Here is a 25,651-nt window from a genome sequence, read left to right on the forward strand (position 1 = left end):
GTATATCTAAAAAAAAGTTAAAAGAGAAGCAGAGAAGAGAGAAAAGGAAAATGAAAGTGTATATATGTGTGTATACGTGTGTACGGTGTGCATATAGTAAAGATGGCGTGGGAGTAAAAAGCTCGAGGCTGACAGGGGAAAACCATTTTTTCAATTAGAAAATAAAGGGGAGGGAAGGAAAGTATTTTCTGTTCTGATTAAAAGCCTGAGGGATCAAAGAGTATTGGTGGTTTTTATTATTATTATTTTTTTCACAATGACTGATGCAGTGAATCTTTAAGTTTAACCAGAATTAACCATATGGGACGATTTTTTTTTAAATTAAATTAGTTATGTCAATGTTATCTTGCAGAAATAAGTGTGCTGATATATCATAGCTGAACGTTGTTAAAAAAGGATTAAACAGTTAAAAAATAACACCGCACATGGTAGAATAAAATTTTTGTTTACACATACTATTACCTATGTTTATTACGAAATTGAAACATAAAAAAGTCACTCATAATAACGCATGTTAAAACAAAAAGTTTATAGTTAATTATAAGTTGAGTAACAACCAAAAGAAAAAAATAATTTTAAACTATTTCAAATTCAATTGTTAATTAAGAAGAGCTTTTTACAGTAACATTCGATTGTTTGATTGTTTTATTAGTGAATTAGATAAATTGTTACAATAAAGTCAAGTGAAAGAAAAATAAAATTAAAGAATGTAGTTAAACTCTCAATTAAACCTTAAATTAATTGAGATTCAAGAAAATTGGATTCTGCCAATATTGTTTACAATTTATCGTTAAACTCTAGTATAGAATACAAGCGAGACAATAAAGTTTGCGGGTAATCTCTTGACGTCAGAGTTGTTTCAACGAATTTCACAAAATGAAAAGAGAGGCCCTTGATTGGGACTTGATGTACCATTTGACAAAGTTCCATTGCAACATTTTCTGAAAATTTTACCACATGTTAAACCAAATCTCGATGTGATGCCTCTGTACTCACAATTTATGAAATTCACCCCAAAACGTTGACAAAACGGAAAAATGGCATTTTATCGTTAAGAAGATTTTTGTTTGTCAAGTCGATCGTTCAATCCCTTGAAACCTCTATCCTTGGCAATGCAGCCACACTCGTGGTCTCCACCCCAATAGTTCAGACAAGCGTGATCAGTGGATATTACATCGAGCTTACGGGACTGTATGGATCGTCCAGCGAGTGCTCGATACCTTTTGCTTTGAGGAAAAGACAAAAAAGGATGAAAATCGCACGGATGGACTTTTGGAAAGGTGCTCTTTGCACCAGTGAGCTTTTGTATCTGGATCTGCAAGGAGAAACGGACCGTCTCGCGAGTCGTGCGGAGCTTTCGAGGAAGCGTCATGTATGCACGTATGAGTGGATTGTGAATTAAATGGCACGTAGTTCAAACGCCCCGGTGGGGCCTTTGTTGGATGCCGCTCGTGCCATGGCAGTTGTACAGAAGCGAGCACTGCACGATATAACGTGCCCCACAATCGAGAGTAAGGGAAAACGGGTGTTCGGTCCGAATGATCATGACGGTGATATTCAAATTCAAAAGGGCTTTGTGACTAAGTAGTAGACAGAGGGAGGAGAACTCCATAAGAATATCTCACAGCTCGTTTCACGTGTGACTTCAAAGAGCGAATTCAGCAGCCTCCCTGAAATTTGACGTTTTCTCAAAGTGCCCTATTTCACGGGAGTACGCTGCTGGCACATACGCGATGCTTCTAATGTCAGTGGTGCTACTGCAGCCGCTGCTTTTGCTATTACATTCTGAAAAGTCAGTCTCGGTACGAACGAGCGAGGGACGGGAGTATATACGCATTTTGCTCGTAAAATGAGAAACAGGCGACCATGTAAGTGCATTCCTCCCTTGTATTGAGAAAGTCGGGAGACAATGAGTAGAGTCCAAATTTAGGATTACGTATACTTCGGGAAACTCGTATAATATTGGCTAAACTTTTTCAACCCAACGAGAGTCCACGAACTATCCAGCGAGTCCCAGCCTATTGATTTATTTATCAAAGAATAAATCCCCGGCAAAAGGAGGATCCTCGAAGCTCAAGAGCTTTCGTGTGCGGACACATGTCCATGCATGCCCCGCGCGTGCAAGTACAGCCACACTCTATGAACTTCTCGCTAAATTGAATCACGAGCCCAGGGGGTGGGACGAGGGGGATGGGGCGCATGACGTGAGCGAGTGGGCGTCAGAGGCCAATAATCGCGTTAAACTGTTTACCGGGCATCGGTGCCAAGAGTGGGTGGCGCGGGAGCGGGAACCAAGCGTTTTGCTGCTGCGAAAACGCAGGCTCGCGGCCCTGGACTCTCTCTAGGGCGCGTTACACGTACGATGCAAGATCGGGGGAGGGAAGTTGAGTAAAGCTGAATCAAGCGCGAGTATACTCGTCCAGCCACACGAGCCTCCTTACCCGGCTGGGACCCACACCCTGTCCGCGAACTTTGTCCATTAATCTTGGAGCCCCGGCTGGCTGCGGAGGAGTGACTCTGCGCACCAGTAGCTGCGACGGTCAACGAGGGGTTATAGTGGTGGTGGTGGAGAGCTTGACCGATGAGCCCTAGAGCAAACTGTCCCAGGCCCAGGGGGTGTTAGAAATATGCACTTGCCAAGATATATTTAGACGGAGGCTCAGGAGCGGATCGACAACTTTCTCTGTTTTTCATGGAAGAGGTTGATCCTCCCCTCTGCTTGTATTATCTCGAAGGGCGTAAGTTTTGTTGCACCGATCAATGGAGGAATAATCTTTACATGTATGCAAAAGTGATTTTTTTTACTGTATACGTACCATTTTCTAGTTTTTTTTTTTTTTAAGCAGTCCGAGCAGAATAAGTAACGAAATATACGATCCATTTTTTAGTGTATTAAATTCGATGACTGGCAGAATGCAGTGCACGTGACCTATACCGTTTAAGTACACGTGTCCTCGCAAGCTATTATTATAACAAACTCATGCCGTTCTTATATCTTTCTTAGTTCATTTTTTTTTTTTTTTTTTCTTTCCTTTTTTTTTGCTTGTGAGAGGAATTTTTATAGCTATAAGACACGTTGAGGCATCAGTTTCTACCTTCCTTTTTAATGCTTGGAATTTCGTTTCCTCGTTTCACGTCTTCTTCTTCTTTTTATTGTTTCAACCAAGTTTCTTCTTCTCCCCCTTGCTTTTTGTACACGAGTGCATTCGATAATCGCACAAAGTATTTTATCAACGCAATACTACCTGTAATACTATATATTTACTTACATACACTCGGGTGGAGGCCGTCCAAATGGACACAATGACCCCCGTATAGACACTACCATATATTATGATTAAAGATGACAAGGGTTGAAGATTTTTGATGAAAAAATAAAATTTTTCATGAAATTTATACGTCCAAATTCATTTGACACCGCTATCGGAGATACACTTCGGTTGAGGTGCTCGTTTCGTTTGCGCACCCGCATACACGACTGACTTGTTCAATCGATTTTATGTTCTACGTGTAGATGGGTGTTTTGCCGATCCGATGGATAATATTAATTGGAACTGCCCGATGCAGTGCCGAATTTATCGTTTTCCCGCGCGTAAATAGATCAACAGGCAACAAAGTAATAACTCACGCTTTAGCTTTTAAATAACAAACGAAATATCATTTAAACTTACATGCATATAAATGTACAAGGGAATGAAAAAATCCTGCTTCGTAAATATTCGGTCGACACTTTCGTTTCCTTTTCTGCAGATAAAAAAAAAAATGTCGAGCAAACAGCCTGATATTCTCAGGGTATATAGCTCAAAACACTTTTAATGACAGAATGGTAATTAATCGGTCTCGCACGCGCCATCCACCCTGTACGCGCGGGCGCACACAAACGGATCACCTCTCGTACACCGATAAGCGCGATAAAATCTCGGTCCGAGTACACCTGGGTATAGGTGTTCAACGCCAACCTGTTTCGGAACTTGGGCGAAAGGCTAGATTATTGCGTATACGCGTACGCATGCGCCCCTCGCACATGGCCTCTTTCTCCGACGTCCTCGGCGTCGATATGTATTATGCACCCCCTGAACGTGTATATATATATGTGTGTGTACACACATACGTATCCCTGAGCGCACTAAACTGCAATTCGTTTGTTTCACAGATAAACCCGTTCGGGCGTGGCCGGCTTAATTGAAAGCTGCGGTCGGCGGCGAGTGCCCGAAGCGCGCGAGCATAAAGACCTCGAGCAAGAGGACGAGGATAATGAAAAATCAAGACGGAAAATAACAAAAATGTCGGCGGGCGAGGAAAAGAGACGCGATGGTGGAGGAAACCACGGGATACGGACAGTTGTATTTTAACGAGTTATAAGGGAGGAATTATGGATAGTCGAAGATGTAGCCTAGAGGAGCGGTAGTTGTCGGCTCCTGGTGGAAAAGAAATGTCATGACCAGCAGCGATAGCTGGGGATGCCAGAGCAAAAAAAACTAAGGCAGACCAGCAGATGATCCGTGATTATTTATCTGATGCTTACGTGTGCCCGAAACACCGAGCCTGGGATTTATAAGTAATCCAGAAGGAGAGTATCCAATCGAGCCTAATTTTTTAGATACTTTTACAACGTGATGATGTATTGATAGTAACCGAGTGTCCTTTCCCCGAAACGTATAGGTTGAGGTGTACGAACGTGTAGCAACAATTAGTAGTAAACAGAGAAAACCGTATCGCGTGGAAATCGAGACAATGAGATTGGGGCTCGTTGGCGTACTATTGCATTAACCGCGGCCGATGCGTGTCAGTGTCACTAGAACGGGGGCACTTGTCAGCAAGACCGTGGTTGCCGCGCTCGGGTCCCGCAACTCGTCACGGTGTGTGGCCTGGAGCGCATACTCGGCTACATCGGCGGCAGGCCGGTGGCCGGCCCAGCCATGTCCCAACTATCGGATCCCAGCCACAACGCGATACAGGACGAGCCCAAGAGCAGCCAGCGTCAGAACGGCCGCGCCTCGGCCGACCTGATGAAGGACCTGGCCATGGCCGATCTCTCGAACGGCTTCGAAGCCCGAAGCGCCCCGAAAACTCGGCCGCGCAGCGAGACTCAAGAGATCCAAAAGGCCAGCGCCAAGAGCCAGCTGCTCCAGGACGGCCAGCAACAGCTCCAACCGCAGCCGAAACACGCGGAGGACTCGCAGAGGAGCGCCTCCGTTCCCGTGGTCCTAGCACACCAAGCCTATCACGACAACCTCGTGATCGACAGGGTGCAGTTCGTGTCCCAGGGCCCACCGGTCCAGCCGATCCCCGTGCACGCGTCCGCGGCCCCCTACGTCCCTCCGGAGTACGTCATAGCCGCCCCGGACTCGCTTCAGTACTCGCAGCTCCACGGCGCCCTCTACAATCCGGCTGCCGCGTACGTGTCCAGGGACTCGGGTTTCCGGGAGTCGAGCCTGTACGGGCCGAACGTCGCGATAGCCGCGGTGGCACCGGGGGCTCCCGCCTACATCCAACAACAGCCCGGGCAGGGCCAGCCCGGCCAGGCGGCTTTCTTCGCCAACAAGGCCCTGGGGCTACCCACGTCCGTGGCCGCTGGATACGTCCACTTTGGGCAGCAAATTCACTACAGCCAGTACCCCCAGACGGTGGTCAACGCGGCGCCCTACCCCGGCCCCACTGCCGGTCAGAAGAGCATGTACCCACCACAGCAGTATCCCGTACCTCCCTCGCAACAACAAGTGTCGCAAACGTCGTCCGCCCAGCACTCGCCGAACCCACAGAGGTACTCGCAAGAGATGTCCCAGTACCCCCAGGCGCAGCCGATCGGCGCCGAAAGGGTGAGTTCGCGGGGACCCAAGCCAATGGTGCCACCACGGGTCAATTCCAAGATAACCCACGAGGCTGGCCACCGCAAGTCGGCGAGCGTCGACACGGGCCACAACGGCAAGACAAAGGAGGAGACCAGTGCCGCCGATGGTCAACTGGAGCAGTCGCAGAGCGCCAATCAAAACTCCTCGCGCACGAGGCAGGACGGTCTGTATGGGAACGCGAACGGGGACGGAACGTCGAGGGAGCAACAAGGTAACGACGTAGAGGGCGCGGAGCGCAATATTTACGTGTCGAGGAACGAGCATAGGAAGTCGATTTCGGTGGACGTGACGAGTGGCCATCAGCGGCGCAACGACACGATAACCTTCACGTTCCCCAGCGACGCCAGCGCCCAGCAAGACTCGATGCTGCCGGTCACGCGCCAACCTGTCGTAACCAGTTCTAACGTGCCGGATCACCAGCCAATTGACGGTATTGGCGGTGCAAATTTGTCCCTCATCGAGCAAAAGAGGCTGGACATGAGCGCGGGGTTGCGTATGTCACCGATGCCGGTGCTTCCCGCTGCCGTGGCCATCGTGCCCAAGAGTATTCTCGTGAACGCGGGGGAGAGAAAATCCGTCGAGTGGAGCACCCTGAGTCCCAATCAGCGGGTCGTCTTGCCCCAGGAGAACAGGCGGTCGGACTACTTCGAGGAACACCGGAGATCGCCAATGACGGTAGAGACGGGCAAGCGGTTCGAGGAGGTGCGGAGGTCCCCGATGGCTTTTGTCCCCATAAGGGACACGGGCGTGGTAGCTGAGCGCGCCAACCAGAAGAGCCCGAATAGCAGCGTGGCGGGGGCGACCCAGAACTTTGAGAAAACCCGCGCGGAGCTGGCCATGTGGGCGGAGCAACGCCAGCGTCAAGAGATTGAAACCCGGATGATCACGCAACCCTCGAACCGCGAAATGTACGTGACGACGAGTCCGCGCTCCCGCAACCAGTCGGAGGAAAGACGGCTGGAGCCCAGTCGGAACTTTGTGCCATCCCAGATCGACAAGACCGATCCCAGATTGCAGATGGCACCCTCGGCTTTTCAACCGATCGCCAGCATCACCCCGACCACGATAATGGAGCAGCGCCGCCACCTGCGTCACGTGAGCGCCGATCTGACCAAGCACCTCGAATTGTCGCGCAAAGAGTTCGACGATCAACTACTGGGTGGTTCGGTCAGCAATCTGGGCGTTACTCCACCTGCACCTGTAATGATGGCCCAGCGGGCGAATCCCAGTGTGCCGGGATTCCAGTATGAGCCCAAGCCACCCGAGACCAAGGTTCCTCTGACCATCGTCACGGATTTCAGCAATGAGATCCCATCCAAGCCGCTCGAGCAGATCGACCACATCATTCACAGTAGCCACCGCAGGAACAACACTGTGGCACCGACAGTCTCCAGGAGCCACCATGACGGCGGCTCGCAAGGCCAGTCGGTGGATCTGGCGTGCAACGACAAAAGCAACGATGGCCATCACCTGGCCGCGCACTCGCAAATCTTTCAGCAGAACCAGCAAAGCATCGACTTTATCTCTGAAAAGCTGAGCCAGTGCGAGAAACAGCAGAGCGACTTGCAGGCGAAGCTGCAGAGCCTGCAGAGCCAGAACGAGATCCTTGACAAGGTGGCCCAGTACCAGTACCAGCAGAACGACCTGCAGACCCGGCTGCACAACCTTCACCTTCAGAACCAGCTGGCCGAGCGTCTCAGTCAGAGGCAATCCTCCGAGTTCTCGCAGAGCAGCAGTAGCACGGGTATGAGCCACGACGAGCAAGACCAGACCAACAAGTCGATCCTCAACCAGTGCATCAACGCCTCGCGCCAACTCTACTCCCACCAGTCGCTTCTGAACACCGTTGGCTCCCAGCAGCTCCAAGCAGCGGCTTACATGGGCCCCGCCTCGTCCGAGCGGGTTGTCTCGCCGCGACTCCAGTTCCAGCAGATGCAGGACGAGTCGGACCTTGCCGAGGCTATCCAAATTCCGAATATCTCGCAGATGCCACTGCCCAGCCTCTCCCAGTTCGACCGAGCTGACGTGCTCGCTCGCGCTTCCTACGCCCAGCTGCAGCGCATGCACCAGCAGCAACAGGCAAACGACAACATCATTGATCCGGGCATCCTGACGACGAGCTCCCAAGTGAGCTTGACGTCGGTGGGAAACGCCACAAACTTCACCGGCGCCCTGAAGAAGGTGCCGCCGGAAAAGCCGCCGAGAACCTCGCTCATTGCCCAGTCGCCCGATACGGAGGTAATGGGGAGAACTCCGCAGCCGGGTCGATGTCGAGTTGGGTTTAGTTGTGGTGGATGTTAACTTTCCTACTGTCGATTTGGTTCTCGGGTCAAACATGTGGTAAATGGTAATGTTTAAAAACGAGGTTGTGTCGATCACATCCTAAGTGGGAGTCAAGTGCCTTACTCCCACTGTGGCATACACTGCTTGTCGATCATGACGTATAACCCGGGAACCAACTCGAGATCTTCGTCCTACTTGAACTACTCGATGTTACGATCATATATTACATACTATAGATGGATTACGCATGACAAAGTGTTATGTTGCAAGTTTGGTGTTTATTTTTGTACTTTCCCCTTGTTCCGTTGTTTCAAAAGTATATGTAGGAGTTTTCGAGCTCGTACCGTATTTTCATCGTAGTGTTGTTAATGCATGCGGACGAACGACAAATTTATTTTTGATTTCTGACACAGCGTTGTACAAATGTTTATTAGGTCATATGATTTTTAAAACTTACTTTGAACTATTGTGAAGTTGTTACTTGTACATGTTTTTGTGATTATTTGTTTAGTTATGTAAATGTATCCACACTATTGAGCTCATAACTGTTGTATTGTTATAGAGCAACCGGAGCCAACCAGCCATCGGATTGAAGCATACATCCAAGGCAAGGGTGAGTACCATTTTATTCCATAAATGTGCACATTGTACGTGTAAAAACAAACAAATGAATGAAAAATGTATATCTTGCAACGAGAAACGAACAGCACGTTACGTGTATCGATCTCCCCTCGATAACTTCCTAGAGCAAAAAAAAGGCACCGGCAGGCACGCGCACAAAGCCAAAGCTCAAGCACAATCTGGAATTTCCAGCCATGCACAGCCTCTCGCGACGTATCCCGTCCTCTGCAGTACTCCTCGTTTGAGATTCAGCGTCGTCGCTCTCTCAACAGGATTTTCTGACCGAAAAACTCGTTAAGTCCCTCCACCACCCCCTTCCGGTCCAACCCTTTCCTCGGGAAAGGCAAATCCACCGCAATAGTTTCCTGGGCCTCGCTCCACGAGGACAAAGACGCCGAGCGATGGAGACACAGGGGGAAGGGCAAAGAGCTCCTTCTCGCCTTGGTCGTCTCCTCCCCTTAACATTCCACCGGCACCTTCGGGGCTGCATGTGTACACCACGTGAAACGCGCATCGTCCGAACGACTGGGGCGTAAAACACTTCTGGTTCACGTGCGACGCCTCTCCGAGTACGCCATCACGTCGTCCGGCGAAAATTTTCCGCAGTATACCCTGCCATTTGGGCGCCCTCGCTCCACACCTCAACTCGCGCCGCTGACTTTTCCTCCCTTTTTTTTCTTTCTTTTTCTCTCTGCAAAAGAGAAGCGCGACGAGAGCGACTACTGCTGGCATCTTTTTTTTTTTTTTTTTTCTGAAACGTGCGCGTGCATGCTGAGTGGGGCTTTCTTTTTTCCACGCGTCGACGTTGGTGAAAGAAACAAAAAAAAAAATCATACTTTGACCGTGTAAAACTCGCACATGGGCCCTTTTTTCCCTCCGTTCTGTCCACGTTGCCTCTGTGCTTTGGCTTTGCTGAGCTTTGGAACACGGCGCGCCTACTGCGATTGAAATTAGGGTTTTGAAGAAGAGAAATGCCATTTTCAATTCAATGTGCTCTTGGTAGTGCAGTCGGATCTGTATAAACCGATGGATAATGGAATTTTGTCCCTTACAATATACAGCTGAAAAGTAATTCTTAGCAAAATCTGCAGAGTTACAAATTGCTGGCAATGATCGTGCGTAGCTTTCATTCGACATGGAATGATGTCATTGCAAAGAAACGAATATAACACCCATTGAGGGGTTCCCCGTTGTTATTTCAGCTTCGGTCCAGCCATTACGCGGTAATATTACGTTTCACACGTATAACGACGGACTAAATTATACGACCAGGTGTACGTGTGAAGCAGGCGTGCTTATTTTTCCATCTCGTAGTTGGAAAACCGACTGCGGCCCCCCTCAAAACCCGTAGTGGTGTATCGCGCTTATTAAAGCGACATTACGGGTGCAAGTTTGGCTCGGTTATTGTAATGCGTCCCTTGTCGCCGAGTGTGAAATTCGCACACTACGACCACCCGTTTCGTAGCCATTGGAACGTTTGACAGTAGTCGTAGCAACAATAGAGATAATAACAATGTATGTTTTGCCCCTCCTCCCCCCTATGTCTCTCTCTGCGCTGGGCTTGCATAAAAGTTAAGGGTACACATGCGCCTGCGTATACACGCGTATTTTACAATTATTGCCCTTTGCGATTGCCGCGGAGATGGCAAGCATCGATAGCAGCGCGTATACGCTCGCTTTGGGGCTTTAAAGAATTTATAGAAGGAGATCGGAGTTTCAATGGGGCTCTCCGAGTTTATCTGATCAAAGGTATCGGCCAAATGGGATCCTTTAATCTATTTGGGTGTCCCGGGATATCAGAGATCATTGATAGAGACAATTATACATTTTCTAGCCTATACGAAAACAAATGCTAATATTTTATCGGTGATTTGAGAAATGTATTATTTATAATAGTGGTAAGTTGGACTTTCTTGACATTTCTTTGATTGTCGACTAACGGGAAATGGTTAAACTTATTTATTTTTAGTCAGGGTTTTTGTGTTGGAGCAAAAGTATGTACTTACTTACTACTTTGTTCTTTAGCCTTCAAAAAGATGCTGGAGGAGTAAAGAAGAAAATGAATGGAGATTGGTGCAGAACTTGGTCAAAAAAGCATTTATAGAATTCTTTCCATTTCTTCTAATCAAAAACATCAGCTTAGTTTGGCATGGTTTTTCAGTAATTATTAAAAAAAAAGGTATCACCAATAGTGAGAAAAAAAATAAAGCCAATGGACTTGGTTATCGGCGTAATTTCATAATCTAACCAAGGATTGACTTTGAAAGTGAAAATTAAAACCCGCAATTTCTTTTTTGTTAGAAAAAAGTTTTCTTTGATGAAGAAGCGAACCTTCGAGCTTTTAATCCACGAAAAATAACTTGTGCATTTTTTCTTCGATAAAACGGATGAGCATAGAATCGTTATGGTAACCATCACAAAGGGGTTTTCGAATAAATGGAAAAAAGAGCGAGTCGATATCTCAGAGGTTCTCATTAACTTCTCGAAATTTCGCTGAAAAGGAAAAGTGGAGCGAAAAAAAAAAAAAAAAAAAAACTCCAGCAGCGACCGAGAGATAAAAATCCCTAATCAACGCTGCTCGCGCTCAAGCGCCCGCCCGTTGCGGAAAATCCCCAACGTAAACGGCTTCCATCCACACACCGCTCCTCCTCTCCACTGATGACAAATAATCCTCCAAGATCAATTTATCCCCCGGCAATGTAGTAGCTCGCACAGTTTCTTTTTCTCTTCTCTTTTCTTGCCAACGACGAGACGTGCACGGGCCAAAAAAATTGAGATAACACGCCCGGGGTGTACGCGTAGACGTGTTAAATTAATCATCGAAACGTGATTTCGATCGAATTCAGAAAAGCTTTCCCCTTTCTTCGGAGCCCCACTGTGGCAATTCACTGTAAATTGCTTATCGATTTTCGCGAAGCTATGGCAAAGGAAGAAAATTAGGGGCTTGCGACCTACAAGCAAAATGTCTTTTTTCAACATTTTTTCTTTCTTGTTTTTATAAATGACGTACAAATTAACACGGTGGCTTTTTTTCTCTTGCAAGCTCTTTAAAATTTCCTGGTGAATAAATATCACACGAGAATGAAAATAAAAACAAAAATATTTTCAATCCAGAAACATAAATGAAAAAAAAAAAACTATTTTTTTGTGTGGCACACATTTCACAGAAACATTATACAGAGTACAGCCGCGTGTTTGGCACTTGAAAAAAAACAACAGGCAAAAAAAAAGTTTGTGCCTTTGACAACTACTTTGGATTTCTCTCAGAAAAGCTCAGTGACCGCAAAACTAGTTTCGTTAATATATAGTACACGCGAAAACAACACTCGAAAGTCCTCGAACAAATCGATAAAACAGCTCGTCGTTGGCGAAAACATCTGCCGATTTGTTACGTCAATTAATGATATCCTTTCTCGCCTCCTTGGCTTTGATCGAGCTCCGGCGATCCCCAACTTACAACCAGAGGTAATACAACCACATCCATCTATAGTACGGAGCTACTATTTTTAAAATTATTTTGAATGATGGTAATTCGTATAGAATCGTGTACCCTTGGGGCTGTACATCATATACAAAATTGTATTAATATACGGAAAAACAGAGCCCAGAGATGCTGTTACAGTAGTCTGATCCCCCGGCGGCGGTCGCAAATACCTAATAGCTTGTATAATGGCATTTACAAACGAGGGTAACCACACACACACTATATACGTATATACATAATAAATAGGCACACGACGTTATACCCGTATTTGCCGGGGAAGAGCCGCGGGCGCGTCACAGTGGCCTCGTTTTCCACAGAGCTAGAAATCAGCGCTCACTCGTCCGCCTGTCGGGAATATACGACACACGCAACAACCTGCCGGGTGGAGAGAGGAAAGAGGCGGCCCAGGGGGGCAGAGGTCCCATATACACACCCACTCACGCGAAATGAGAAGGAGACAGAATACTCGGTTTTACGTATCGGGGATGCGAGTCCTCTCACAAAGTTGGGTCCATTATTTCGTGATGGCGCGTGCGTTAATCTCCTCCCCTTCGCCGACTACAATGGCTAATTAAATGCAGATGGAAGTGGTAGGCGGGGATTAATTAATTTTTTTTTTTTTTCCTCCACTCTCGTTTCTCGGGCACTTTTTCCCCGAGTAATGCCGTCGAGAGCGGATACGCGTGTACCGACCGACATCTAATGAGCTCGTCTACGTGTAATTCTTTTGTTTGAGTTCGTTTTTTTTTTTTCCCCTCCCGCAGACTCCGTGGACGCGCCCGGGAGTTTGTATATTTTTCTGCGGCGAGTGTACTCCGTCTTTCGAGGGGTGAGTCTTCCCTCGGCTCGCCCATTATTCTCCTCGACGTGATACCCGCGTTGCTCGTACAATAATGCGTCGTGCGGGCACACCTGAAACTCGGTGTGAGTCGAGGTTTTTCCTCTTTCGGCGCGGGTGATGTTTCGTGTATACGAGGAAAAGAGAGAGGAGGAGCCGATGTGCACATTGTATAATGTACCCATGGGACTGTGACCTCGATGGGAGGAAAATTTGTGCGGTTGGAGGGTGGGTAGGTGCACAGGGTATAGCTTTGCGTGGATTTTGGTTTTGCCTCCCCCGCAACCACCTTTTTCCTCTTCCACGGCGAACTTGGCAGTGTATATATATGTAGTTGTTGGAGGAAAATTTCTCCTGTGCACCGATGAGTTCGCGGTGCCCACTAGGGTTTTTATTTTATTTTTTTTAAATTGTGGGTCGGCAACTTGCGTGTTTTTATTTTGCTATTTTCAATTACTTATCTCCGGAAGTGGCAGACGGAAGATTTTGTCCGTTCTCCCATGGTCGTCAGCGGGACATGGCGCACTTGTGGGGTGTTTAAACTTTAGTTGCTATTTTGAGGAGAACAAACGTCGCGGGGCGTACAAAAAACGTCCGGGCGCATACGTCTCGCTTCGCAGTAACGTAAAATGGGTTTACAGAGCGTCATAAAGTGGGACAATCTTTTCTGGAACATGTTTTACGATCCGGAATATTGCCTCCGTATAATCTGAGCAGTAAAAAATGGTGGGTTACTGCAGCTATGAGCTCGCAAGGAATTAGAATATGTAAACGATGCTCTTGGGACATTGGTAATTTATAAAGGAACATTATTTTTTTCCCCTTTCTCACGTTATACGTCTAAAGAGAATTTTGTAATGTAGTGTACATTTATTCAAACGGCTTCTTTTTCAGACCTTAAAACAACAAGTGTACGCTAGTTGACGAAAATCTTACGTGTTGAAATTCGTTAAATGAAAATATTAAAAATTTTTTTTGAATGCTTTACGTTCTCAAGAGAGCGAGAAATTCAACCAAATGTGCGATGTGCTAATTTCATATTTTGCACCATCGTCGTCATACTTGAACATTTCACTTCGCGTTTAAAAAACTCTCACCAAAGCATAAAACTTCCAATACTGTTTTGTGTAAAGTAAAAAAAATCGGTTATTCGTTGTAACTTTGCAAATTAAATGTTCTAGAAAAGCGTGTTCCTGGAAAAAGTTATATACGATATTTCAATACATTTCGGCTTTTTGGTATCGCAAACTATATTGAAAGAAAAATCATACGAATAGTACACAATTGGTATTTGCCGATGAGAGAAAAAAAAAGTAATAATCCTTCAACAAAATTTTAAAAACTAAAGTTATTTATGTTTCCTTCTTATATTTTAAAACGACTACTTTCAGATGAAATCAGCACATGATAGAAATAAAAAAGAAAAACAAGTAACCAATATACCATTGGGTATCCATACAAACTTTCATCATCAACTCTGTCCTATATTAAATTCCTATAGTAAATTTCACCTTCCAGAACAAAAGACAATAACCCCCGCCATCCCAGCTATAAACATAAAACCAACACGACCTCTCGTAATCTCACGTATACACGTATACACGTACAAATCTATTCAAACGCACCAAAGGACCTCCCCTCCCCCTCGTTTTGTGCCAAACAAATAAAAACAATAGACCACAACAACAACAACTCTATCTTCCACCAATGTATGAGCGAACAGCCCCTCGTGAAATAAAACCAACGTGAATCGTTCCCTCGACCAACAACGGAGACGTCTCAAACTCCACGCACATAACGTCGCCTCGCTCCTTCCCCCGCACGTGTCTCCCATGTGAAGTACTCGCTCGAAGAATAGACGGACAGCCAGACGTGGGGGGCGCGCTCCACGAAAACGTCGAATGCGATAATACCAGACTCCCACCTCCCTCGTCTGTCGGATCCAACCTCCGCCACCCCCCGCAACACACCAACTCAACTCTCTCTCTCTCTCTTGGCGATCGATTTTTCTCCCTTTTGTTTTCACTTCGGCACACCCCCACGAGTGCCACGATCGAAAGAGAGCCGCGATCGGCGACGATAAGAAACCTCCCTCTTGACACCTCGCTCTCTACATCCCCGCGCGTACAGGAACCAAACGGGGAAGTTTTTCAAAACAGCCTTTTTCGTATATTATATATAGATATAATATACACTAAGCGCGCACGTACGAGCCACGCGACTACTGCACAGGTGGATGAAAATTAAGCAGTGTATGTATGTATATATGTACTCGGGGGGTGGGGGGTGAAAACTTCTCGAGGCAAGCTCGCTCGGCGCACAGCCGAGTGGAAAAAGTTTACCTCGACTCGCGAAACTCTCGAGCGGCAACTGATGTGCTGCGTGTACACGCGCATCGCGTGCACTTTTGTTTCTCGATCCTCGTAATTGATGCGAGAGAGTTCGAGGGCTCGCTGGCCCGATCCAAGAGGGAGAGAGAGAGAGAGAGACCAAGTTTCATGCCCTTTTTTCACGAGCCAAGGATGTAAGGGGTAATTTGGCGCGCTTGTAAGCCGATCGAGGCAAAGTGGGGTTCAAATAAAGATTTCGGGCGTGACTGTGCGCGAATGTCCGAAGGACTTCTATTGGACTCTACGAAGATTTATGGCTGGCTCTTTTTTTTTCTCCGCCGAGTTTTTCATTGTTGACCCAAAGAGAGAGAGATGGGAGGGACGGAGAAAAAGGGAGCAAGAGGATAAATCAGTCGATGGCATGACTGATCGAAAACAAAATTAACCGGACCAAGCGCTGACTATGACGCTTTTGTGGGTTATATATGTATATATATATATATATGTCTGGTTGCAAAGTGAAGGAGTACCTGCATCAGTCGGCAATTTGCGAGACAAAGTATTTTGTTCCGCCAACCGCGCGATGATGGGCTCTGCACCCTCTCCTACATACGTGTATACACGTATACCGCATTGTAATCCAGCCCATCGCCTTTAATCGGGGATCGTCGTTGGTTGGTAAACTAAACGCATTTTCTCGTCCGATAAAACCGAGATAAAACGGCATTTACGTTGAGCTCCTCCTCGTAGGTACTATTATACGCCTGCAATTTTACTTACCACGCACATACAAGTGCCAGCCATGTAATTTGGTTAAGATTGATGACGTAGCTGTTCCGTGTACAGCTTACATCCTCCTCGCAACCTATAGCTTGAAGGAGGAAATTCAGGAGAATGGCTCAGAAGATCTTTAATAAACTGTTATACGCAGCCACGGGTGATATAATTAATGGTTCTCATTGTCACGCTGATTAATCTCATTACGGCAAAGCGTCGCGATTAATTGTCCGCGATGATGAATGGGTGTATTAAAAATTCATAAAAATACGTTGTACGTATACGTCCCATCGTGTTTCGCGGATATTCGTTGAATTTTAAACGAACCCTGTCTCAGTTTTCAGCCACGCCGACAAGGTATATTAATGCGACCTTAAAAGCTCCGGGAGCTGCTGTATTCGATTTGTCAAGGGAAAATGTGTTTTAAAAGTATCCCGTATCATGACAAAGTTTTCTCGGCCGTGAATAACCTGATAGAAAAAAAAAAGAAAATCATAAGAAGATAAGTTTGAAAACATTTTTTTCTCTTTTGCAAGTACACAGCGATATCGATGTTCGAGCTTGCGAGAGGTCCTTGAGTCTCGGTCTTATCAAAATTGATTGCAAAAAATGTGTCACCGATCGTTTGCAAATATTCATCAAGTGGACTTCCGTACCGTCGCTTTCTGGCCGTCGAATTTTTCCGTAAAAGCTTACTTACTACACGGTCCTTTCAAAATCTTACCTAATTCTCGTCCCCTCTGCTTTTCCTCCGTTTATTTGCGTGGGATTGTTTACCGTACGCGCGCCCCTCCAACACCCATGCACGTGTGGGCCTCCACGTGTGTAAAGTAAATTTGCACGAGAAGATTACTGTACCAGCTTGTAGTGCCAGCCCTCAATCTAGGTATTTGTCTTTGCTCTCCGATTAATCTCTTATCACATTTTTTCTTTTTTTTCCACCCCATTTTGCGGCAAAATCATTTGGACTTTTTTAATTAGATTTTCATAAAGGAAACTCGCACTGTTGTACGGTTGTATGTGCACTGCGCCTTAACACGAACTTGAGTCTAGATGAATGGCTCGAGTATTCGAAAGCTTTGGATGGCCGTTATTCATTTTTTAAGAAATTCCGTGTTTACTCGCCGCACAATTGTATTTTAATACCATCGCCGAGTCGGTCTTGTAGCGGAAGGACGTGAAATATAACGGGGTTTTACCTGCACGGGGCTATCTTTTCACCCGAGATTTCATATTTCCGTCGTGTGAAATACTTGAAGCTCTCGAGTGCAGCACCGGCGTCGCGAAAATGAAAATACGTACATATACGTACGGACGTTTTTGTGCATTGCAAAATGAAAGGATTTTTCATCGACCCGTGAAATTCATTCTCACGCTCTGTTTATTTTTGTTTAATTCGAAAGTGCGGAAGTTCAAAGCAATCATTAATATGCGCACATGGCGTGCGTGTCATATATATATATTGCGTGGAACAACTGAAATCATATGAAAAAAAAAACTCTGTTTAATGAATAATGAATGTGAAAAATTTCATTTGAATAGTATCTATAAAATCCTCCATAACTCCGAACAACAATAATAATTTTTTGAGCTCAGGAGTACCGGTATACTTCCCTTAGCAATTACAGAACACACGCGAATATGCAGTTGTAATTTGTCTAAGCCGGATTAAGGTTTCCTCGCTCGCGTCGATAATTCTCATCTGCAAAATGTGCTCCATCCGCGTGACTGATCGTTTATTTTATTTTATTTTTTTTCCGATCCTCACCGTCTCGAAAAGTAATTTTCCGCATGGTCTGTCTAGTCGACGAAAATTTCACGTTGGTCCTCCAGCTAACATACATATTACAGCTATAAACCGAAAAAAAACCAGAGGAAGAAAGTCCGTTCTCTCTTTTGTCCCGGTTTTCCTTTTTCGGTGGCGCGTATGCATATACGTATAGATGATAAAAAAATACATGTGTAGGTTCGGCGCAGGCGATTTCGCCCTGTCGCTTCTGTCAAAAATGATTTTTCCAATTCAGCGGAGAGAGGCAGCTTGCAAACAAAGCTTGATTTACAGGGGCCCCGACAGGGGGTTCATTTAGGGCGTGGTATACATATAGGGCACAAACTTCTCTTTCGATAGTCGTCAGCTACAGTGTAGCACGAGGTGTATTAAGCTCGACATCGGATTTTCCGGGCTTAATTAATCCTCGAACAAGCGGCCGTTGTCGAGAGAGAGAGAGAGGGAAGGAGAGGTACTTTAGACTAAATTTAGTTGTCGATTATTGGTCGAAAATTTTTTTTATTTTTTTATCTGTACCGTGGAAGGGTGTTTTTTGCATCTCTACGTGAGGGTTGTAAATATTAGACTATATCAATAAAAATTACCCGAATCTATAAATAGTATCATGTTTTTTTGAATTTTTCATGAAATATGAGTACAATGTACGTAATGTAAACATATACGTCTCACGTTTCTTTTCTATAGGTTTCGCAAACTTTTAAAATTATGTAGATACTACATGCACAAGCAGATAGCAGATAAATTTGTATTCTCAATCCCATAGTGTATGATGTACGTCCAATTTTTTAAAAGATATGTTTCCTTGAAAAATCACTCAAAAAAGGACCAATCGGTTAAAGCTATTGTGAATTTTTTAAGTATTAGGCACTGGATGTATTTATCCACAACTTAAAAAATAAAATATACAACTATATGTCTGTCACGTGTATTTCTAGCTTATCCTTTTTTTTTATGTCAAGAAAATCGATGTACAAGTAGAAGTCGACAATGTTCGCAGTTGAGAAATCCATTTTATTGGATCTGAAAATCACATTTTTTAAAGTGAATTCTCATCATGCCTGATATTTTTATGGGTATTTTGACATTTTGAAAAGGTTCGAAAAAACAAGTATCATCCTAGCGTGACGTATTGTATCTACACACATTTACCAAAGCACACAGACGCACAAAGGTTTACAGGATGTAACAAATATCAGAAACAATACTTTTAAGAGCATCTCCATCAATCAAACTACTCTCATTCACTCTATAAAGGAAAAAAAAAAAAAAAAAAAAAAAAAAAAAAAAAAAAACAATCCATTTACATCACTTTGACAGAGGCAGAAAAAATACAGTATTCTTTGTCAAAGGGATTTGTTCCCATATTTTTTTTCTCTTTTACGTATACATCCGCAGCATTTTTTTATTTTTGTTTATATTAGAAAAAGCATTTACCATTTGCAAAAGGGTACGAACACAAGGCTCGGCTTATCCGTGGGCAAACAAGAGATTTAATTGTGTGAAAAATTTCGTTCCTGAATCTCAGCACTCAGGTGTTAGTTTGATTAAAGTTTGAAAAATGTTTCTCTTAGCCTTATCAAAATCTCCCAAAAATTTTCAGTGTATTTTTCAAGGCGTATACCTTTGTGTTGCGCTAGATAACGGAAATAAAAAGGAATATTTGATAAGAGCTCTCTTTTTACAATTTGTGATGATCATAAAAATAGTTCGTCTGTAAAAAAAATGGATACTTTTATAAAATTCTGAAAGCTCACTTTTTTCATAAGATTGTGTGCAGAGCTTTTTATGTATATGAATCAAGTTACTAAGCATTATAATGAACAATTCAAACGTACAGTATCGATGATAGTGTAAAATATTTGTTTAACTTTCTTACAGCAGCAATTAAAAGTATAAGTGCGTATGCGTTTTCATGCTTACACAGCATTACTTACTGTATTGTAGTAAAATGCACTTTGTACTTGTAATATTTATTATTTAGATCTATGGAACTTAATATATTTAATTTAGTCACACAGAATAAGTACTATTGCCACTGTTCTCGGCCATCTATAGACCGTTGCTAGCATCAACTACGTTAAAGCTCAAGCTTTTCTCCTCGAACGTAAAGCTCAGGTGACGTTAGCGCAAAATCCCTACCGTACCGACGATCGGTAAAACCCTGAACCTCTCCTCTAGCTCACATTTATCCGCAGTCAGCACTTTCTATTCGTTGTATCAGACTGAGAAACCCTCCGCTGCGCTTGCGTTGTCGAATTTCCGCGTAAAACTTGCAAGCTCTTGCGTAAAGTTGCGGGTGTGGAAAATTATTTTCTGAATATGCCAAAAATGAAGTAAACGTTCGATATGAAAGGCATTAGAGCACACGATACGAACCAGTGTTGAAAAAAAAGATGAATGAGCTTGATTTACAAACGACCGCGTTGAAGCGCAGGAAGTGCTGAAAAGGGCCAAAAACGAGAAGGGAAGGAAGAAAAATGAGAACTTCTCAATCGTCATTTTCTCCCGACACTTTTGGCCGTCTGAGCTTGGATTGAAAATAAAGAGCCAACGGCATGACCGTAAAAGTGTAGCGGATATTATGGAAGAGAAACGGAGGAAAGAGATCTCGCGGGTGAGTATCGGCGTAACGAGAAATACCATGTGGCTCTTTGTCGTTTGAAAAAAAAAAAAAAAAAAAATTGGACCTGCTCATCATTCTTTTTTTGTCCCACCTCCCTTTAACCTCTTGTTTTGCGCTCTTGTAAATCTGCTTCGCGAAATGCTCAAATGCTGCGGTACTCGAGCTCTTTGATGGCCAACGTTGGCTTTTGCTCTCTTTTTCCCTACGTTGCAGTTTTGCGTCCCTTTGTCCGCTCTCCCGTGTCTATGCACCTGGAATATTTTATATCAAACGCGTCGTACTGGAAAATTCCGGGTGGCTTTGATAAAAAAAGGCCCTTTTTCGTGTATAGCTAAGGTCCATGTCTGCTTTCCACGGAGCTGACATAGTAGTTTCTCTAAAGATACAGTTTTACATACAATTATAAAATTTGACCATCTATGATTTCTGTTGTGACGAGTTTTTCTTTTGGATCGATAAGAAATGTCGTAAATCCAATTAAAAGCTCTACTCTCGACCACTTTTTTCTATGGCTGTGTTACATTATTCAATTATCCCATCTCGTTGAGTCCCATGTGTATGTACCTGTCATTATCTATTTGACGACAATGTACACTGTCATGGAAATAAATTACTCAAGCCCTAATTGGAAGGAAATAAACTTTTCGACATGACACAGACTAAAACCCGCATTACAACCATTCAATATTACCATTGTTGGTATTTTTGATGAGTTGATTTTGATAAAATAGATTTAGTTTTAGCAATTAAAGTGCAACCACACGATTAAACTTATTATTTATAAAAAATCATCATTGTTTCATGGCTTAACAAATAGTCATATACACCAATTACGATACAGATTAGAGCTGCTTGTTTTGGCTAAGTCCATTAAAAAAAAAAAAAAAAAAAAAAAATTAATACAAACAGATGAGACAATCGTTAAATATATCAAAATACTTGTCAAGTTTATCAACTTAAGTCAAATCGGTCAATGAAAATTTTTTTATCTATTTTCCTGAAATCAATTCGTAGAGAAAAGTGTTCGATCTGGCTTAACAGAGTTGGGTACTATACCAACTTGTACGTGTGTACACCTTATTTCTATACCTGTATAGGTTGTCCGGAAGATCTGGCGTACAATGGTACGTGTAATAACTGCGAGACTGTATAGTAGACGAAAGAGGAACAAGGACGTAGATGAGTAACCTATAAGCTGTATGGTGTATATGGAAAAATCTTGGAAAAATCATGAGTGAGACGGAGCCAAAGTATGGAAAAACTTTTTTTTTTTTTTACTAAAAAACTCTTGTCTTCTGCATTGTAATTTACTTCAGTTTTATTCGCGCACTTTGTTTTTATCTAGAAATAGTTTATTTTTACCCTTAAAAAAATACTTGTGGTGTGGTACAGAACGTATTTTATGGCTTCTCTCTTCAAGATATACCTACAGGTATAAAGTTATAACGTTAACTTCAAAAGAAGTGAAAAGCCCTTAAAACAAGCTTTATTACTTAAGCACGTTAATTAAAGTTGTTTATCAGGCCATTCGGAGCTTACCACTACTATATCGGAAGGAAAAAGTTTTCTTTCGTGTTTTTCACAAAATGAGTATCATTTTCTACAGGGTAGAGAAATTCCGATCAAGTTAAGAGCAGCAACTACGTTGTATTTCACTGTTGCCGATTTTTTAGAGATTTCGACAAATATCAAAACACAGAGAGCGCGCGCAGTGGCGGCTCAGCTCACGATACCCCGCTTGCTCTCCTACACGGTTGGCGAGGGAAGGGGGAGAAGCTCTGGAGGGAGGTGGGGCAGAAAATTCATCCACTGCCGTACACAGTATAATAGGAGCAGCGACCGTCCGTGTTAGTCTCGGCTAAAGCGTCCTCGCGATCGGTATTGTTCGTACCAACGCTGCTTCCGTATCAGATTTCTGTGTTTACGTTACTGATAAACGAGCTTTTGAGACAAATCATGCTCCGTAAATCATTTGTGCATCGAGTGACACCGTCATTTATTAATTGTGTCTCTGTGTGTGTGTGAGTTTTGCATAATTTTTGTACATGTGTTAGTTACTCAGATTTTTGTTTACGCTTACCAAGAATGTAGGAGAGGCTTGTACGGTAAATGGGAGCTTTTTCGACGCAGCGGTAAGACCACAATTGACGAACAGCGACGGATGTTTGCACATCGAAACGAATAACTCGCGTAATACGTGTGAGCAGCGTAAATTTGCAAAAGCTCACGTCCAGTGGTAAAAGGGTGTACAAACCGGTGAAAAACGAAGGATAGACCGCTCGAATGTATGCACAACTCATACAAGAAAGGCACGACATTCCAGACGAAGGATACGAAAAAAAAAAAAAAAGGCAGCAAGCCGAGGAGAAGAGGAGGAGACGAGGGAGAAACACACGTATATATAGAGAACGACGCGCACCTGAGATATATACGCCGCGTACACGCGCGCCCAAAGAAGGATAGAATAAAAAGAATACACGGGGAAACAAAACTCGAGAGAGAAACGCCAGCGGAGTGGAAAGAGAGATCCTTATTCCCGCACACACGCGGTTCTGTTTGTAGTTATCTACCGGTTTCTCGATCCTTATTCCCCCCCACCTCCTTTACCGGACGAATGTATCATACGGAGCGTCCATCTATTACCTCTTCGCCGGTTTAATTACCCGCTTGTGTTCCCGTTTGTCCACCTGTGCCCGTGTATAAAACCTGCACCTTTACCAACCCGCGAATACGATTCTGCGATGCAGCGACAACAGCAGCAGTCGAGCTGCGGAGGAGCAACGGAGCGCGATACTGTCGTCGGTGCCGTTGTCATTGCCGCTGATGTCAGAGACGTGGGTTGCAATACGCCGATGCGACACCGGCTACAGTTCAATGTCAGCGTGCAAAACCTACGGCCCGAGTTGAGCCTTGACGCCTGCCATTAGTTGAAATAATCGCTGTGGGTGGATTTGCATACATTATAGTGTACGATCGAGGAATTCGTTTCCGGATCAATTGGGCACGCAACTGGTGCGCCTCGAAGGATAAAGTTTTGGTTTTTGCTGTACTTCTTACGCTGTCCGGATCAACGGGGTTATTTGCGACGAGGCTAAACGAAACAATTCACTTTTTGGAGCCTGGGGTTCAATGTGTTGTTATTTTCACGTTTAAGTAACTCGTTGTTGGTGAGCTTCGTTCGTAGAGTGAAAACAATGCACGCAGTCGCGGTGAACACCCACATCTGTAATACATACCGGCACTTTGGGGCCCGGTAAAAAGAAAGCAGATCATCAGTTGTAGTGGGAGACGCGGTGTTTGTAAACAAGAAGACGAAGACGAGGAAAATATAAGTGGCAGGGTCGCAGAGGAAGGGCCCATTTGTAATCTGTCAACTTTCGTGGTTCCCACAGGCTTGCCTAATGTAAGTATACATATTTACGTAACATTATCCACCCAAACGTAATATATAGGTGTATACACGTGATGCGAGGGATGTAAAAGAAGTTAATAACATTCGTATACATCTATTGCCGGTGTATAACTATTATTATTGTATCTTACGTGTTGGGTGTGAATAAAAATGCTCGTTGGACGTATATATAGCGTACGAGTGAGTTTTGTGACGTAGCATATCAAGTGACGGGGAAACAGGAAATAAAATAAATAAATGCCGACGACACGTGACAAGCTGACAATATACGTACATATACCGAACTGATAGATAATGGGTGGCGATAAATCCATTAATCCACACACGATAAGACATGCGTTTGGGCCCTAAAAGGTAACAAAGTTTGTTTCTCTCATTCTTTATCGATACGTTGCAGTACAGCGCACGATTTGTACTTTTTTTTTTCTTTTTTTTTTTTCACTGAGTAAAAGCACTCCGATGTGTACACTCTATAGGGATAACGCTCGATCGACGACTTTTGTTCTTCCCCCCGTCGTGGAAATGCAACCATACGAGAAGTGATAGGGGGGGGGGGCTGCAACGTAACGGGTTTTAATCGCTAGATACACGTACGTACGTTCGTGTGTGCGGGGCATACAGCGTGTGAACCGAGTGAATGTCATCTGGTTTATCTAATCGAGTTTCGTTGTCTCCCTTTTCCCCCCAATTATTTTCCGTGCCGTACCGCCTACGTTGACGGTGTAGTCGTTCTCCATTTAAATCACCCACACGTGAATATTGGCGCGAGAGATAGCGAAGGATCGGTAAATGTTTTCAAAGACATACTTACAAATGTACACAGGATCGGTTTTTTTTTTTCCTTTGCATTGTGCCCTTGCGTGAGTTGTTGGTTTAATCAGCCTGTCTAATTAATTCTTCGTCTTTTCATCCAAGCGAAGAAACACTCGTTCGAATTATTGTTTTACTTAAATCTCTTCAATTGGGTCGCATTTTCGGCAAACACATGCGCGTTTGAGTTTTGGCACATGTGCAGGGGGGAAAACTGTTGCTGTAGCTGCTGCGTCTCGCCAATTTTGAATATATTTACGTGCCCCCGCTTCCAAGTTGTACTTGCTCTCTACACAGGAGGGCAACAGCTCGGATGAGGGCAATGAAATTGTCCGAATAAATCCCGGGGTGTATACGTTTCATCATCATAACGCGTATTAACGCATTCGCCGAGTGAAATGTCTTGTGTGTACACGACAAATATTTGATCGTGGGAGGCAAGTGCATACACTCATATAATATAATCAATTAGATGGTCTCCTGGCAAATTGTCGCATTAAATTCCTCGTGCGTAGTGTATGCGTTGCGGTGTAATCGTGGAAATGGGGTACGGAAGGGGGGAGGCGCCCTCGAGCTTTTTTCCTTCCCACAGAGGTCCAAATCTCCCACCGCGAAACTCCAAACGTGTGGCTCAGCCAGTCCGCGAGTTTGCAAGCAGCTCCTGCTTATCTCCGCTAATGTCCCGAGCGGCGTCGTTGCCCTCATGAATAGCCAGCTCGATAAGACCCTAAATGCACACGTCTACTCGCGATTTTCCGAACCGACGGGCTTAATGGACAAAAGACGCCGGGTCTTATCGGCCGAGACGTAAGTACCGTCCCTTTATTTTCAA

At 44.4% G+C, this 25,651-nt stretch overlaps 2 protein-coding genes across 2 annotated transcripts in view; both read left to right on the forward strand.

Annotated features, from left to right (window-relative positions):
• Positions 1-4,734: 4,734 nt before the first annotated feature.
• Positions 4,735-25,651, forward strand: part of LOC106639594 (uncharacterized) — a 169,456-nt gene continuing 148,539 nt past the window's right edge. Inside the window, exons 1-3 of the mRNA XM_089596839.1 lie at positions 4,735-4,755; positions 4,800-8,090; positions 8,698-8,748. Coding sequence (XP_089452965.1) covers positions 4,735-4,755; positions 4,800-8,090; positions 8,698-8,748 — 3,363 coding nt within the window. The remainder of the gene's footprint in view (positions 4,756-4,799; positions 8,091-8,697; positions 8,749-25,651) is intronic.
• The window catches only part of LOC149373494 (uncharacterized), a 28,249-nt gene continuing 26,437 nt past the window's right edge, over positions 23,840-25,651 (forward strand). Inside the window, exon 1 of the mRNA XM_089596216.1 lies at positions 23,840-24,000. The gene's annotated coding sequence lies outside the window, so the exon portion shown is untranslated. The remainder of the gene's footprint in view (positions 24,001-25,651) is intronic.

Source organism: Copidosoma floridanum, unplaced genomic scaffold, assembly GCF_036245765.1.
Source record: "Copidosoma floridanum isolate Cflo_tuat_1 unplaced genomic scaffold, Cflo_Japanese_pri ptg000030l, whole genome shotgun sequence".
Taxonomy (NCBI): Eukaryota; Metazoa; Arthropoda; class Insecta; order Hymenoptera; family Encyrtidae; genus Copidosoma; species Copidosoma floridanum.